General features: G+C 39.4%; 1 protein-coding gene across 1 annotated transcript in view; it reads left to right on the forward strand.

Annotated features, from left to right (window-relative positions):
- The first annotated feature begins 4927 nt into the window (after positions 1-4927).
- Positions 4928-18159, forward strand: part of ngef (neuronal guanine nucleotide exchange factor) — a 33004-nt gene continuing 19772 nt past the window's right edge. Inside the window, exons 1-4 of the mRNA XM_037776082.1 lie at positions 4928-5399; positions 12831-12933; positions 15849-16190; positions 16633-16697. Coding sequence (XP_037632010.1) covers positions 5186-5399; positions 12831-12933; positions 15849-16190; positions 16633-16697 — 724 coding nt within the window. The 5' untranslated portion in view covers positions 4928-5185. The remainder of the gene's footprint in view (positions 5400-12830; positions 12934-15848; positions 16191-16632; positions 16698-18159) is intronic.

Below are 18159 nucleotides of genomic sequence, written 5' to 3' on the forward strand. Positions count from 1 at the left end.
TACATTTTTTATTTCAAAATGACATTATACATAGATACAGCAGAAAACATTAAAATCATTTACATACAGAAGAAGCATAGCGAAAACATAAACAAAGAGCTGTGACAAACATAAAAGGACAACAGAAATTAAACAAAACCAACACAAAATTAAAAAAAAGACCACGCGAGAGAATGACAATAATTTCACTTAAAAACTTTAAAGATATTGCATACTTTCATTGTTTTCATTGCTTTTTTTGTTTTGTGAGGAAGAAATTGTTGATATAATTCCATTTATTTCATAAATACAAAGAAATTAGGCTTTTTTTTGGGTAAATTTACACTTGTGAATGTGGATCTTCGCGAGAATTAAAATTAAATTAACAAGAAAAAATGCATTACTGTCTTTGTCACTGTAATCATAGCAACCAAATATAATATTTCTATAGTACAGTGCAGAATCTGAGAAAATGTTAACAAGTATAAAATTATTGAGATCTTTCCACAATTCACATGTAAATTTACAGGACCAGAATAAATGAGAGCAAGTTTCAGGATGTGATTCGCAGAAGGAACAATTTACATGTATGTAACTCTTTAACTCAGAGTGAGCCTTTCTCAAACCGCACCCTCCCACTCCATGACGGAGTGAACTCCTTTTTATTTAATTTTTCCCCTTTTTTTTATTAACAAGATGAATTTACAAATAATAAGGCAATCATTACAATTATAAAGCTATCATCCTCAAAACTGAGCAGATATCACATTAGACATAAAACATTTACACATAAATAAAGAAATAATAGGCCTAAAAAAAATGTAAGCAGAATAAATCATAAAAATGCATGACATAAAAATAAAACAAAGTTGAGGAAAAAAAGATTGTTAGTTACAGGGTCAGATAACTTTATAGCAACATATAAAGGTTTTTGATAGATTTGGATTTCATTAATATCATGGATTTAATATAGAGTTGAGTTCCATTATAGTAGCACATGAAGATGACTGGGGTCTTTAAGAATTTAGCCTTATGAATAAAGAATTTAGCTAAAATTACGAAAACATTAGGTCCAAATCTTTTGTCTTCAAATAAAACAACAAAAATACTACTATCATGATCAATAGGCATTGCTGTAGATTTGGTACTTAACCATAATCCAGAACAACTGAAAAGATTTTGCTCTAGCCACAAACTCTCGGGAAGAGGACAAGTTGTCAACAGTGAGTTAAAGATGCATGTTAAAGAAGCGATAGAAGAGGTAAGTTAAGATACCTGGTCATCTTAAGAAATAACAAAAATGGTCCTTCAGAGTCCGAGATCAGAGCTGCGTCCATAGCAACGGTCTGTTATACATAGGAGCCATCTGCGATAAAGAAATAACAGACCGTAGAATGCTGTAATTGATCAATCAGAATTGAGTATTCAACAAAGCCATGCAATAATACTTTTTATCATCTGAGTTCTCCAAATTATTTAGCCAGTAGATGGCACCCTTTCTATTAGAAATGTTTAATGAGAGCATGTTAGTCAATACCTTATCTTGTATGACTCAAGGCTTGACTACCATAATTCTTAAAAAATCATGAAGATTTTCTTTATATTGGCAATTTGCCTACTGCGGAATGATTATAAAATGTATATTATAAAAATTAGATTTTTCACAAATTGATACTCATATTCATACTTGAAACTTTACTTGATGAAGCTCAATCAGGGTTTATGCCCAACAGACACCTCTCTAACAATACTTATTTGATTATTCAACACATTTTAGACTTCTTCAAAGCTTTTAATGATGTTGAGCATACTTTTCTTTGGAGATTTCTTTTGTAAAGCAATTAAAACACTGTACAGCAATGCTAATTGTTCAATTATGCATAAATGTGGGTCATCAGCCAGATTTGATGTGAAACGTGCTATTCAGGAAGGGTGCCGCCTTGTATCATCTCATCTCTTCCTCATCGCTGCCCCGCTTTTATGTGAATATAAGTCAAAGTGATTGGCAGAGCATCTCCATCGGACACCGACGCACAGAGGCACCCTTTAGCGACAGTTTGTGACGTACCAGGCTTTCAACTAACTCCAATGTAAACCCAACTGTGGCATTGTTCGACGGTCAGAACAAGTGACGTATGAACTTTCAACCAGGAAACCGCTGTTCATGGCCTGTGTGAAAATAAAAATAACAATTGACTTATTTTGTCACGTCAGTCATTAGTCATGCGGCACGTTAGTATTGTTAGTCCCGTGAGTCATGTGAGTCACTAGACAGTTGCTAATAACAGGAGCCGTTAGTCACTCTGCAGTCACGTCAGTGAAGTTAACGAAAATGACCGTTTCCTAGGTCATAACTAAGTGGTTGTGTTGCCTAAACCTAACTTCTTGTGGAAACGGAAGTTTATTTTGAAAGGACACTATGCATGTAATGAGCAAATATTGACACGCCGTACCCTGTGTGTCGGACTCCAACGTCGAGGGGCACTGACCAAGTGGCGGTATTTCACGAGTTGGGAGTAAGAATGTGTTGACTTAGTTAAGGTTAGGAAAAGATTGTGGTTGACGTTAACTTGACTAACGAGTCATGTGACTACCGAGTGCCTAACGAGTCATGTGACTAGCAACTCACATGGATCACGTCCCTAACCAATGACTAAGGAGTCACGTGACTAACGACTTATGTGACAAAATAACTGAACGTTTACTTTTAATTTCACACGGGACACAAGCCTGGGTGACAGTCCTGTGTTTGTTTGACCCGTACATCACCTCTCCCATCCACCCTAAGTGGATTATTATGCTCTTTATACTACATCAGTTGAGCATCTAATAATGAGGCGAGTTGGTTTACATTGGAGCTAATTGAAAACCTGGTGCGTCTCATACAGATGCTAAAGGGTGGCTCCATGCGGCGCTATCAGACGCCGAGGGCCACTGACCAAGCTGCGGTATTTGACGAGTTGGGAGTTTGAACGGGTTGACATGAACGCCAAATATGTACTAATGATCTCCAAGAGGCAGGGTTTTACTTTCAAATCCGGAGGGAATTTATATACTGCACTGTCTCTAGTTGTTGATCTTCATGTGACAATAATAACAACAAAGCTCTACAACATTTCAGTTTGTAAAGAAAAGCTGCACTCATTGTCTTGACCTACAATGAGTGAGTATGGAAAGGGTGGCCTTCGTTTTCTGTATTTCACTGTGTGTATAGCGTACAGGGGCTACAACTTGCATTTCATTGTGAAATCCTGTCTTGTAAAACGACAAATAAATGAACAAAATTCCAACAAAATAAGAAAACACTGGATTTACAAAAGCCGCCACACAGGCTTAAAAAACAAGTCTAAAAACAGGTGTAAGTTCTGCATAAATGCGAGTGGGAATGTAAAGAATGCAGCCCCACGCTCCAAGCCGTTCTCATTCCTAAGACCTCCATCACCAGTATGTCCTATTTCAATAGGACCTTTATTTTATTTACTATTCATAGTAATATGCTATATTTTTTTCAGTCATCTAAACTTTTAACTGAGCTGAATGCACACAGAAAACCATTATGTTTAACCTTCAAATTTACCACATTTTTTATCCCAAAATTTCCACATACTGTATTTCAGGCCGGATTTTGTGGAAAGGTGCCTAAACTGATTCACAATGACATTGAATATTGTAAAATATTTACAAATGATGGAACAGTACAGCCCTGAAAACCTGCGGTCTTTGAGTATAAACATAGCTTCAGTGAAGAGCTTGAACAATATGCTACACAATATATACTGTATCCCGTATTGTGTGTGCATCAAAGCCTGATTAATCTTCTTCCTCTGTGCCATAGAGATCCATTGTTGTCCAGAAACTATTAAAAACACACCAATGAGCCACACTGTTGCTCTGGGTGACATGCTCCTTCATTACCATGAACAAACACACTGTAGTTTATTTGGACTCAGTCCCACACACACCGTCCTGCTGCCACCAATTCTCACTAGAGCACCAAATGTGGATTAATCTGCCGCTGGAAGAGGTGGTTTGGGGATCTGATTTGGGCATCTGGTCAGGATGCCTCCTGGGCGCCTTTTCCAGGCGTGACCAACTGGAAGGAGATCCTTGTGTAGACCCAGAACACGCTGGAGATATCATATATCGCATAGCTTGAAAACACATTAGGATCCCCCCCAGGAGGAGCTGGGAGTCTTTGCTGGGGAGAGGGACGTCTAGAAATACCTTGTTTAGCCTGCTGCCACTGCAACTACCGCAAAATAAAGGCATTATTTGTGTCACCCTTACCCTACTATAACATGTCCAGGAGGGCAACAATACAGAAAAAGCTCTCAGTCTCTAAAAACATTATTTTATTTGTTACTTTGATTTCAGAACCCTTCACTGAAAGGCAGCGCAGGCAGGCTTAGTATGCTGTGAGGGGAAAAAAAGCGAAAGTGAACTTTAAACTTTCCTTGTCAGCTGACAGATAAAACTGCTGTATGGGGCCCTGGCTCAGCAGGACCTGAAACATTACACACATCACCATAATACACAGTTCCACACAAGGAAATATCAAAGACCACCTGCAAAATGCATGCTGTATTTTTTGTAATTTGTTCTCTACTTTTACCTGAATAATTAAATGTTTACCTGAATAGAAAGCCCCAAGAGTGAGGACTTAAGACAGGTGTTGTGGAGGGCTCTGAGAAAGTCTGAAAAGCAGAGAGAAGGGAACGTTCTGTATATTTTTCAGTGGGTGGCTTTTCAGGTTCCACAACAGGGAGAGTTTTAGTGCCATGAGACAGGCAGGCTGGTAAGGCCAGGTTGAGTTCAGGAATGTCAGCACATAACAGGGTGGTGTAGAGAGAGAGAGGGACGGAGGGAGGGAGCCTATATCAGAGGAGGGACAAAGAGCAGGAAAGAGAAGGAGTCATAAATGCAATATAATTACAGCTCAGGCAGAAATAAGTGACGCACTCTCCTGTTTCCAAAGGCTGCCTGTGTAGCTAACAACACGGCTGTCCACACTGACAGGAGGGAAGAGACGGCCCAGGAACCACTTCTCTGTTCTCTGAGGATTTATTTTTTCACCAGAACTTTTCATTTCTAGTCATGGATTTGCTCCTGGATTCTGGCTAATTATGACAGATTTCTATCTCCCAGTTTCCTCCACAGAATCTTCCTAACTCAACTTTTTTTCAAAACGGAAGGGGAATCATTTATCATGTCTGTGACTGCCCTGTTCAGGGGCAAGTGGGGGCACAAGTCACAGGACACCCCAGAGAAGCATCCAGCAGCTGTGGTTCCCCCCGGCCATGAAGACGACGATGATGACGATGACACCAAAGTCGGTTTCACTAGAGAGACCATCCGCAGGAACTCACGCTTTTATCGGTCAATGAGGAAGAAGAGGATGGCCGCCTCTGACCAGTCTGAAAGTAAGAGGCTGCTGCTGAGCTTGCTAGCTTTTAACATTGTATTTGTACTGTACCCTGCAATTTGGGGAACATGGGCTCTTGTCTCATGAGTCAATTAACATTCAAGTTTACTTTCCTGGTCCTAAAGCAACACGTTTTCAAACCCATTTGCACTTATTCAACTGATTGCATAGTCAACATTGACAGGCTTCATTGGAGAGCATCACACTGCAGCAGCATGGTTAGGAATTCACTTGTGTCTCTGCTTTGGTAAGGTCTTTGTATACTGTATTGTATAATGTTGCTCTACTTTGTTGCCCCATTGGCAGTTGATGCAGCTGTAATTGAAAGTGGAACAAAGGCTTGGCACTTTTGTCCCTCTGTAGAAATCGGCATGAATACAACCTGAGAAACTAGTTTTGTTTGAGCAGCACAAACAGTCTGAGTAACACCTGCACTTTCCAAAGGTCGTGTCTGACCTTGTTAATTCAAGCAAGAAACAACTTGAAGTTTGTATGTTGAAATGAAACAACCAACTATACCTGAAATCCTGTTGATATTAGAGTCTGAAATGATTTGAAAACTTGCTCTGGTGGGAGTTTTCTTTGCCAACATGTCTGTAAGAGGCACAATCACAGAAACTGGATTCTTGTTTTGGCGTTTTTTTTTTTATCCTGTACGTTAGTCATTGTTCTCTATAGGAATGCACCCTGTTCATAGAGCCACACCATGCAACAATAAGGTGTTTGAGCTTAGACTTTGCCCGGCATCTCGGATAGGCCCTCGAAGGGAGGGATTAAAGTGATTACTTTGTTACATAACTAGACAGTCAGCATCAGCCTTTAAAAATAAATGAAGTCATAAACAGTGAGGCCTTTTGAAAAATGTCATAAAATCCAGTCAGCTGATCATCCTGTGACCAGTAATGCATTTTCAGAGGTGGTTTCCAGTCCAGATGAAATTATTATAAGATTACAGATCAACAGTTATCAGCTATCCTGAATTGATCATTTACGCAGGCACCGATAACTTTCATCTTTGCATTTCTTCCGGGATCAGATGGTATTTGCTTTGATAGCATGTCTGATAAATGCACACCAGGTTACTGCACAATGTGACCACCACAAATGAAGATTTAACTGTACTTACTGTGTTACATGCTACTACCATTTCTCACTGTACGTGTTCATAACCGGCGAACAGAACCAGAGGCCGTATTTACAAAACCTACAATTTCAAAGAGAGTGCAGGTAGTAAAATGTTGAGACAGTTCTTAGAGCAATAATATTTTCTTAGAATTCCAGCTTAAAGGTACTGTATGTAACTTTCAGAAGATCCTTGTTATCAATGACACTTGTGGCCGTTAAGTGAACTGCAGCCCTGACATCTCTTAATTCCTGATAATGGACAGCTCTTCGGGCATTATCCCTTACATAATGTTCTGTAATGTTCCTGTATTTTATTTGGACCATTGGCTCCATGATACTAACTATAGCTTGCAGATAGAAAATTACTTTATCAGCAAATGCTATGAAGCGACCAATGGCAGATCCATGCTACATAGCTACTGTAAGATACAGCAAGCTGGCCAACCATAGCTTAAGCACTTACGGAGAGTATTTTGCTATTTTGGCTGCACACTGTTGGCGCTTTAGGGGGAGTTGAAGAGAGGCAAGGCACTCGGGATTAACATCATATTCTTTGGATTTTCCTGGTAAAACAGTCCCAAGTCCTTTTCATAGAAATCAATCCACAGGCTGTTATAGGCAACCGAGAAAGTCGGGGAATGTCTCAGTTTTTAAGTTACGTTACAATCCGTACACACATTGGCAATATAAAGCGATTAAAGCACTTACATTGTTACATACAGTACCTTTAAAAACCAAAAAAAATCGATCTCCCGTAAAGATAAAAAGCTATTAATGAAGCTTTGAACAGGAATACACTTACATCCAGAGAGACAGGCTTGTTTTCGTTCTTATCAGGAGTAACATGAGGAGATTGAGGTCAGTAGCATAGAGAGACAGGTTTAACTCAACTTAGAACAAACACTGGAGGCAGGCTCCATCGAAGGTGTCTGGCTTCTTACAACTCCAAAGTTTTCTTATTTACATTATATATGTGTGTATTTATCATGTGTAGAAACAGGAAACAAGACCTTGTGGCCTCATGCAACAATCACTACATGTTTGTTGTACATTGCCACATACAAGAGAATTTGTGGCATTCACAGATTTTCTAGTATTTCAAGTTTTCTCATAGGTACATTTACATTTACACTTACGAGTGGTCAAGAATTGTCGTATACTGTATAGTCTGTCTTTCTCCACAGTGGAAAAAACATTGATCTTGAAGAATGATAATGCCTCAATATGAATGAATTTGGTATTCCAAGCTTTAAGGAAATTAGTGTTTAAAATTCTGGTTACCATATCATCATTGTCATGGCTTGCCAATTTACTGAGATAAAACATTTTTTTTATAAACCTTTCCTTTCCAATACATAAATACAGTTTCAAAACATAAGGATGAATGTTCCACTTCTGATTTATATCTGGGATATAGTTAGTACTTAGTACAGCTCACTAAGGGATGCCTCTCTGTTGTCAAATATACTCTATAAATCAAATCAAACTGTAATTAACTGTATTTAATGTAACAATAACTTTTGACTATACTTTCTTTCCGACCAGTCATAGTCAATTTTTTAATTGACATCTTCCACCCATTTTGTACAAGTTAACTTATTCATGGCCAGGCTAATTAGATTGGTGTAAATATAAGAGATAACTGTGATTTATCAACTACCGAATCATCCAGTGGTAATGAAAACCACGATAAATTATCTCTATGTTCTAAATGAATGTAATGTTTGATTTGAAACCATATTTAGAGGCTAATTGGTTACATTTTAATCTTCCCCAAATACTTGAAGGCCTTCATATACCAGAACTGAGTAAAGCCATCATTCATAAAAGAGGGCGAAGTTCTATTTGTATAGTGAGACTGAATATAGACATAGTGACGATACCCTTTCTTTTTTTATTGCTTAAGGGTTTGATCTCCACCGTCTATTCAGAAAGACAAAATAGAATTTTGGAATAGCAAAAAAATATTTAAACTTAGGTCAAACATTAATTTTCATACTGTTGACACGACCCAAAATTTGAAGGCAGACTTTTCACCTTTTCCACTCATCTCCTACTTTCTACTTTCTTAATCAAAGATTAATAATTCAAGCTAACAGGGTTTTTTCCCCATATGATATGGTAGGTTATCTGAAGTCCTCTTATTATCTTAGTATCTTATTTTATGTTGATTTGAAGCTGCAATGGGTAGAAATGGAGCAAATATGATTAAAAGAAGTGATTTTTATAAAACGGTCACTATATCATGTGCCAATCGAAGCTGATCTGGAGTCTGCCAACCAGCTGCCGTCTATGAGAGCCACGAGTCAATAACTCGTGAACTCTGACCAAACGGTCAAACTAGGCAACGCTGATCAAATATGAATCCATATTCTGTTACTGTAATGCCTATTTCTCACCTCAAATGTTTTCAGAATCATCTTGCAGTGCACTGTTTAGCTGTAAAATGAGAAAGTTTGTGACCCGGCAGCCATATTGAGATCTGTTGAGGAAATACCAGTAGCACATTCAATAGGAACGCTCAATAGGAATGCTCTCTCAAATGACCTGTGATTGGCTAAAGTCTTCCGCCACGGGCTAGATTTTTTTAAGCCTGAAAACAGAGCCATGAGGAGGTGCAGAAGTCTAATTTTCTCTCAGAACACTTGAATTACAATATGGCGAAAGGTTATTATGGAATTTTTGCTCAGAGATGCCAAAAACATACTGCCTACTGCAGGTTTAATATACACATGCTCTGACATGTCTGAACACGTCTACCTTTACAGACACACAGTTTAGTATGACATGATCTTTATATTCAAAAGTCACCTTGAAACGGAGCATCTTAGGCTTCTGTAATGTGACGTATCTCTCAGTAAAACAGAACATGTGATGGGGGGTAATTATGAGAGGGATTTAAATCAAATCTTGCTGTATTGTTTTATTTCACTGTCTTTAAGCATTGATGAGATGGTTTCAAAAATTAATTTTAAATCAAAGTAGAGTTAGCAGCGACAAGGAGTGCAGAGGGAATGTGACTTTCCAAATTAGTTTCAAGGTAATTACCACACAAATAGCCTGTAAAGATAAGATAAGATAAGATATTCCTTATTAGTTCCACAGGGGGGAAATTTGCAAAAGTAATTGTTACAAAATCATATTGCTTCCCTGTGGCCCTGAGGCAAATGTTCCATGGCCTGTTACCACGGCCCTGGGAACACTACAGTATATAAAACTATGCTTAATTATAGATTCAACTACTAGGCAGAACATAATATAATAATATAGAATATTAAACAAGCATTCTTGACCTTGGACATAGTAGTTTGACAAAATAATCTAGACTCAAGGTAACTTACAAGCTTTTTCTGGAGGGTTCAAACACATTGCATGGTCTTCATCAGAAGACCATAAAAATGAGCAAAGTCCCTTCAAGGATGAAGACTGATAGGCATTTTTGAAAGCTCAAGCCATGCAAGAGTAGACATTATAGTAGAAATGGACAATAATTGAAAATATCCTAATTTATATTTCGAACATATGTTGTGTATTTTGTCATGTACATAGTTGAAATGCAAGTATACGTGTCCGGGAGTGTGTGTAAGAGATGAGTGTGTGTTAGAACATGCAATTTCATACAATATACACAAGGATGAGGAGCGTGGACCGCATAATGTGGGAAACCGTCCTCCCAAAAACCACAGCATCAATCATTTCAGCAAATACATATACAGTACTGTATATCTCTTAACTTTGTTCAACTTTATTATGGTTTATTTCTTATATTTTATCATAAAATGCTTTCTTTTGAGTGTTTTTTTTAAAATTTGTAATCATTATAATATTATAGCGAGTGCTTGATTTGTACAGCAGCGTATCCTCGGGGCTTAATTGCATTTTATTTTGTTAACTCAGTCGTTGCAACCTGTCCAGAGGTTTTTTCAAATGAGTCTGTAGATACTGTATTTATCTGTCACAGGCGGGAACATACAAGTCAAGGTTAAGCACTCTTAGTGGAATATTAATAACACACACCCACATACAGTGGGATTGTAGCACACAATAGCATGCAGTGTTAGTGGGAGATTCTATTATTGCTTGAGTGGGAACAAAAAAAAAAATATCATCAGCTGATTTGAACATGGTGAAACTCGAGGCATGGGTTATCCCTCTTATAGACAGATGACCGTTATAGTAGAACTGTTTGATATCAGGATGACAAGAAAACAACAGCATGTAAAGATGCTTGGCAGTAGGCTATTGGTGAGAAATCATTGTTAAAGTCTGAAACCATTTTAATCTAATGTTAAATATGAATATAATGTTTATTTTATCCATATTAATGAGGCATTAAGTGTATTCTTGTGCGCATTGCAAAGAGTTTTATATCATAAGATTTCTCTTAATATTTAGATTTGATTAATCTATTAATTTACCAGTAGTAAACTTGGTAACTTTGAGCAAATTATGATAAAAAGTTATTTTTATAAAACTGTCACTATATCCTGACAGTAGTGCATGAGACAGATAATCTGTGAAAAAACAAAATATTCCTGTGCCTCCTTCTAGTGCTCCTAATGGCACTCAGAGCCGAGCAGGCTCTTAGCAGCTATCAATCACTGCTCGTGAAACTCGAGAACTCCGATCAAACGGTCAAGAGAGCGCTGATCAAATATGAATCAAGATTCTGTTACTCTTATAACTGTTATTCTGTTACGCCTATTTCTCGCAGACAATGTTTTCAGAAATATATTATAGTATAAAATGAGAAAGTTTGTGACCTGGCCGTCATGTTGAAAAGAGTCAAGCCAAAAACAAGCACTACCCACCCAGTGGATTAAAAGAAAAAACAACAACAACAACAATATGAACTATAATAGCACTCGGAGAGCGCAGACCTCCGCCAAGGTGCCTGACTTTAAAAACAGATCACAGCTCACAGCTGGCGGTACCATGAGGTGGTCGGCTTGTTCTTAACACGGTGTGTTTCCGTGTAACGTATCGGCGGATCTTTTTATGTGTGTATAACGTTACACTACGTTGTCTCTCCTCCCGTCATCTACCACTTTGTTCTTTCTCACCGCGGACGGCCAGCCGCTCCCACACACACATCCATACACATATCTCTCTGCTCTCAGAAGGAAGGAGGCGGGGTCATGCATCATCAACGCGTCATCAGTTACACTGCGCATGTGTTATACCCTGTGGTCTTAATGCTCAGGCTGAATGGAATCTGTAAAAAAAAATCCTGAATATGGATCATGATTTGGATCGCCACGAAAATTGAAAGGATTGTTCATTGTGCCAAACCCCACCCCTCCAAAAAAATTCATTCAAATCCATCACAAACCTTTTGTGTAATCCTGCTAACAGACAGACAGACAGACAGACAGACAGACAGACAAACCAACGCCGGTGAAAGCATAACCTCCTTCAAAGCCCTTGGCCTTGGCAGAGGTAACAACAATATGAATAAACAATGGTTATAGTCTGGTTATTGCTGTAAGTGACTCTATTATATTCACAGCAATCAACTACAGCCCATGCAGTTATGAAAGATGACCTTGGTCTCTGCATTTTCAGTTATTTTTCAACAACACCATGGCTCATTATGCATTATCCGTTGCTTTACTAAGGTATTGCTGTACTCAGCACTCAAAGAAGGCTGCGTGTGTGTGTGTGTGTGTGTGTGTGTGTGTGTATGTGTGTGTTTGTGCCTGACAGTGTCTGAAACAAGTGATTGAAAATGGAGGGATAATAACTGCTCATTCCCAAGCACCCAGGAAGAGTGCCAGGCTTTGAAGCAAATTTGACATTGTCAAAGTGTGGAATTACAACTTCTGGGTCTGTCATGTCTTGACATTGAGCCCAAAAAGACGTTTTCCCATAGACTTACATTGGCAAAGAGACTTCTGTAAGTCAGCGGATATATTTTTTTGAGGTAAATGAACTTCCCAGTAAGAACACTTGAATAGCCCTTATTTAGATAATTTGGTACTAAAAGTTGTAAAATGCACTAATAGCCGAATCCAGAGTTATTTTCCTTCCTCCGCTCATGTGAATGAGACCGAGGCTGAGAGGAAAGGAAACTGAAATGATAGTGTGCTTGCTATATGGGCCCAATGGATGTAGAAGATCGCCAGAAGATCTGGGCAATTGTATACTCAGAAGTCAAACTTGTTTGCCTAATGCACCACTGAGCAACTTCCATAGAAATGGGCTCTTTATACATCCATGCTCATTCCTCACTGTTGTATCTGATTATAACAAAACTTTCACCTTCTAATTGCTTTTCTCTCTCTCTCTCTCTCTCTCTTTTCAGATTCTGGTCTGGACCACAGTCCACCCAGCAGAGCAGGAGTCTCACCCTCTAATCATAACACTCCCTTACCCAACAAATCACCTATGTTGCCCGGGGCTAGTCGGTGAGTCCTGATGCCTAGCACTGCCCAACCCTATCAATGAACACAAACACGCCCAAAAAAACAAACAAGCACATACAGTGCTTGTTTGAACACTGCACACACACACACACACACACACACACACCACTTTTATACTTCATACTTGACTATAAAGGCGTATCATGTCTGTGATAAGCACACAAGCCTATCCAGTCTCTCTGAAGGTTAATGAATTCAGTTATACCCAGAAGACTGTTATCACAGGAGACAGTATGCTAGAGGTTCAAGACCCAGTACTGTCATAGGACTGTTGCCTCTTTTTATTTCAATACAAGGTAATAGCTATAAGTGAATGAGTATACTGCAAAAAAACATTAATCTTCAAAGTCATTTGGTCACTTATTTTTCATAAAAACAGTAAACTAAAGCCAAACCAGAGATATAAACTTGTTGTCTGTTGGGTTGTTAAGGGAACCTGATTTTAGGAGTCAATAATATACCACACGATCTTAAGACAGATATGGAATGCACTCTATTAATAGACGTGTGGTGGAAGTGTGGTGTGGTGGCAAACAAAGACTAACCAGCTTCGCAAACAGAGCTGCTCAATGGCCCAAATACACTCAGTTGCCAGTTAAGGGACACGTAACTGTAGCTAAAACGAATGCAGTCTAATACGACGGCCCTGCAGTAAATTATATCTTCTTGAAGGTTCTAATGTTAAATTTGTGTTGGAATTGTGTTAGAGAGCTGTTGATTCAACTGCATGATCATTATGGAGGACGTAGTTGTTGGTGCTTTTCAATTGTGTTATACTGAAAGGTGTTTCAATTATTATACCCCTGCGACAACGTAGTCGGGGGTATAGCGCTCCGTGTGTCCGTCCTTCCGTCCGTCCGTTTTTCGTGTCACACTTTCGTTTCTGGAGCTGAACTCGGAAACTATTTAACTTAGGAACTTTAAATTTGGTATGATAGTTAACAGTGTGGTTTAGTTGTGCCTTTTGGGGGTTAGAAGTTCAAGGTGCCCAACATTTTTGAAATTTTTACAAAAGGGCAAAACCTTTGGCCCTACTTTTGTAGGGGTCAAGCAGTGAGTGGGGGTATGTGAGCCATGCTCACTTTTGCCTTGTTTTGTCCGCCCTATCTATATCAATGACGGTAGGCTAAATAACAGTTTTTCCAAAACATTTCCAGGATGGATCTTCACAGATATGGCAGGAACTTCCATGGGTAGCTGTAACATGATAAAGTCAACTTTCTGGCGCCTCCAATTGACCATGTCATCTTTTTTTTTTAGACACGGGTTGTAGCAGCAGTAACATTATGAGAATTGATCCTAAATCTCTGACGCCGTCAGATTTTTTTTCTTTTTTTCTGGAAAAGTCTGTTTATTAATTTTCCACATTACACTGTCAGAATTTTGATCTCCAAAAGCATTAACAACCCTGAATCAATCAAATCCATTTTTATCATTTTATCTATCTGCCAACAAGAGAAAGAGTCTAAGATGCCAGAACTGAGGTTTAGCCTGCAGACTGCTGTATCGGACCATGTCTGCGAATATGACAATATATCAGTTTAACCACCGTCCATTACTGTATTACAGTTTGTTTGGGCATTTTTCAGTATAGATGACAAACTTGTGTAGAAAACAATTTGGGAAACACTAGTGTGGACATTTAATCCATATTAAAGTGGACAAGGTACAAGATGGTACAAGATGGTACAAGATGGTACAAGATGGTCTAACCAAGTGTTATATTTAGTGAATGTTTAACTTTACAACTTATCAAGTCAAACATTTTCTAGCTTATCACCAGGAAGTATCCATAACTGTCATACTATCAGGATGTGATGGTAACGATCTACCAAATATTAAGAATACTGACAGGTGAAGTGAATAACATGGATTATCTCGTTACAATGGCACCTGGCAGTGGGTGGGATATATTAGACAGCAACATTTTGAACTTTGAACTTTGTGTTGGAAGCAGTAAAAATGGGCAAGCGTGAGTGACTTTGACAAGGGCCAAATTGTGATGGCTAGACGACTTGGTCAGAGCATCTCCAAAACTGCAGCTCTTGTGGGATGTTCCTGGTCTGCAGTGGTCAGGACCTACCAAAAGTGGCGCAAGGAAGGAAAACCGGTGAACCAGCGACAGGGTCAGACCCAAGGCTCATTGATGCAAGTGGGGAGCGAAGGCTGGCCCGTGTTGTCCGATCCAATTGAAGAGTTACTGTGGCTCAAATTGCAGAAAAAGTTAATGCTGGTTCCAATAGAAAGGTGTCAGAACACAAAATGCATCGCGGTTTGTTGCGTATGGGGCTGCGTAGCCACAGACCGGTCAGGGTGACCATGCTGTCCTAATGTTATGGCTGATCGGTATATATACTTTCAACCACACCTCACAGTCTTGATTCAGCAAATGGAGCTACTGGCTCAGGGGTTACTTAACCTGTGTAGAACTTTGGTCACGTTTCTCTGCTCAAAGATGGTCATCTGATTGGACGTGAATTTCCTCCTTGATCTTTTTTCGGCCACCCACTGACTCCTGGTCGATGACCTTGGTCCCTTCCCAGTCAATGCTGTGAGCGGCTTACTGTAGGTCAGGTGTTCACAGACCTAGTTTAAACATTCATTGTAGATTATGGGATTTTGAGGACAACCAAGGATAGATTTGTTGTGTCGACAAAATTCGGGCGAAATTAGGATGCAGAATGTCTAATGAATGCTGTTGCTGAACAAAAGCGCAGACTCCACTTTAAACAACTGCACATACAACTGTGAAAATAACATGACAAATGTACAGAGACAGATGTACATGGCCTTACTACATGGCAATTTGAAGAATTTCAGTTTCTAGATGAAGGTGAAGATGAAGATGGCTGCTGTCGATGTGTTTCTAAAGTGGGTTTTTTTGCTGTCAAATGTAGCCCTCAGACTTCACCACAGCTCCATCATTCCAGAACTGCGTTGCCAAGCAATGGTGAGGCCAGCAGCAGACATGCTCTGTACAACAGAGATGCTGTGGAAACGAGCAGAGGAGGAGTGGGAGGAGGGAGGAGTGTGGACATATCTCCTGCCTCCAACAGCCAGCATCAAAATTTTAAAGCCAACATGATCACTTACCGGACTCACGGCATTCGTGGCAGAGACATAAAGAAGCTGTCTGAGCAAACGGCTGCAGCTTGCACTGTACAGGAGGGCAGAGGAAACAACATGAGCTCTCAACAGCCCAGTTCAGACGGAGGGGACCAGGATAACGCCAACCTCAGGTCAGATCTAATTACACTGGAAACAGAGAGGTTTAAAGGATAGAAATTAAAAAAGGATTCTTTTTTATGAAGCTTAAACTGCAGGCTTCTGCTAATAGTAAATAGTACATATAAAACACAAAACAGGCAAATAAAAATGATTAATGGTATAGTACTTTTTGCTTATGAGCAACAAAATTACGAATACACTGTGAGTTATGAGAAAATAGATGATGGAGAGATTGGAATATTTAAGTAGTGACTCATTGTGTGGATGGAGAGTGAATGTGTGGAGGCGCAGATGGATGTTATTATATTTCCATCAAATAATGTGTGCTGGAATGCGCCAACAGCACTGCTGCCGTCGTTTGATTGCTTTATTTTTATAAAGCATAAAGTAAATATATTCAGTCACCTGCCTGCCTGTGTCCAAATCCGCATTTCCTATTTTCTTTATTTTCAGGTTGCTGAGCAATGGAGACAGCTCCCAGACAATCGGCCACAGCCTCAATATCGTCAAAAACATGGGTGAGAAAAGACATGGGGGGTGAGGGTAGCGTAAATTTAGCCACCCACTTTTACCACCTACAACATTATCTCTTGAACATTGCTAAGACGCACATATTCACATATGCGACACAAATGCAATAAACAATGTATTGACTCAACAATAGGCTTGATAAGGCTTCAGCACCGCCACTGAGCCGTATCTGTTACTGCGTATCTGACTAGTTCATCAAGGTTGAGTGCCTCTAAACTGATAGTCGGCTATGTTGACAGACTGCTTGCCATGGTGTTATTCTGTGTCTACACAGGATGATGATTATTTGCCGAGATTAGTCCAAATTTACTCAAGACAGCAGTTTACTGTACATGCAGGGCAATGGTAAAAAAAATCAAAAAAAGAGCAGAAACAGTTATATATCTGTGGTTAAGAGATGCACCATTCCTTTTTCACCAACCTGTTCAATTCTTTGGCTATATATGCGCATTTTACTCGATCTTATGTAAGTGTCAGTGCAGTTCTACGCCTACCAAAGCAATCTGCAGTATATAACTGAGGGAGATTATGCAACAGGCCCTTGCTGTTCAAAGTCACCTTCCCTCTTGATATACAGAGAGCCAATGTTCCCTGGAAAGACAAGCTGTTCTTATCAGCAAACTCCTTTCGTTTAAAGCCAAGTCCACAGGTATTTTTATAAACATATAGCTTTTCTGTGCATGTTGGTCTTTTGTCTACACCCAAACTGCATTTTAGCTCACTGAAAATGGAGCTTTTTATAAAACTCTGGCCAAGTAAAGACTTTCAGTATTGACCTGTAGCATCAGTGTGCGTGATCTCCTTTGTGAGGCGTCACTAATGAGACGACATATCATGCGACGGTGGCATAAATACATCCATGCACAGCGAACATGGCCAAATAACCTCGCAAACACTTTTAACATGTTATCATATACAGTTACTCTTCCAATATATTGAGGAACGGAGGCATCAGAATGCACCACGAAGGTCACTGCTACATTATTCAGCACTTCCACGACACAGACAACGTCGCCGGTGCGTTTATGTGGCTCAACCTGCCCACTGTCCTTGACAGCTCTTCAATTGTGGTTTTGCGTTTTCATCTGGACAGAGATTTTTTTTTAAAATGCTAGTGTGGACAAAATGTTTTTTGAGAATGAAGGAGGAAAAACGCTGTTTACAAAAATACCCGTGTACGCGTGGACACAGTTGAATAAACATAAAGCTGAAGTGGGTAGAAATGGAGCAAATATGATTAAAAAAGGTTATTTTTATAAAACAGTCACTATATCCTGACAGTAGTGCATGAGACAGGTAATCTGAAAAAAATAATGTGCCTCTGTGTCCTCCGGTGCTCCTAATGGCAACTGCAAGATTTCACAGACCGGAGGAAAACAACCAGTCAGAGCCGATCTGAGGTCTGCCGTCCAGCTGCTGTCTATGAGAGCCGGCTATCAATCACTCACA

Source organism: Sebastes umbrosus, chromosome 7, assembly GCF_015220745.1.
Source record: "Sebastes umbrosus isolate fSebUmb1 chromosome 7, fSebUmb1.pri, whole genome shotgun sequence".
In the NCBI taxonomy this organism is placed as follows: Eukaryota; Metazoa; Chordata; class Actinopteri; order Perciformes; family Sebastidae; genus Sebastes; species Sebastes umbrosus.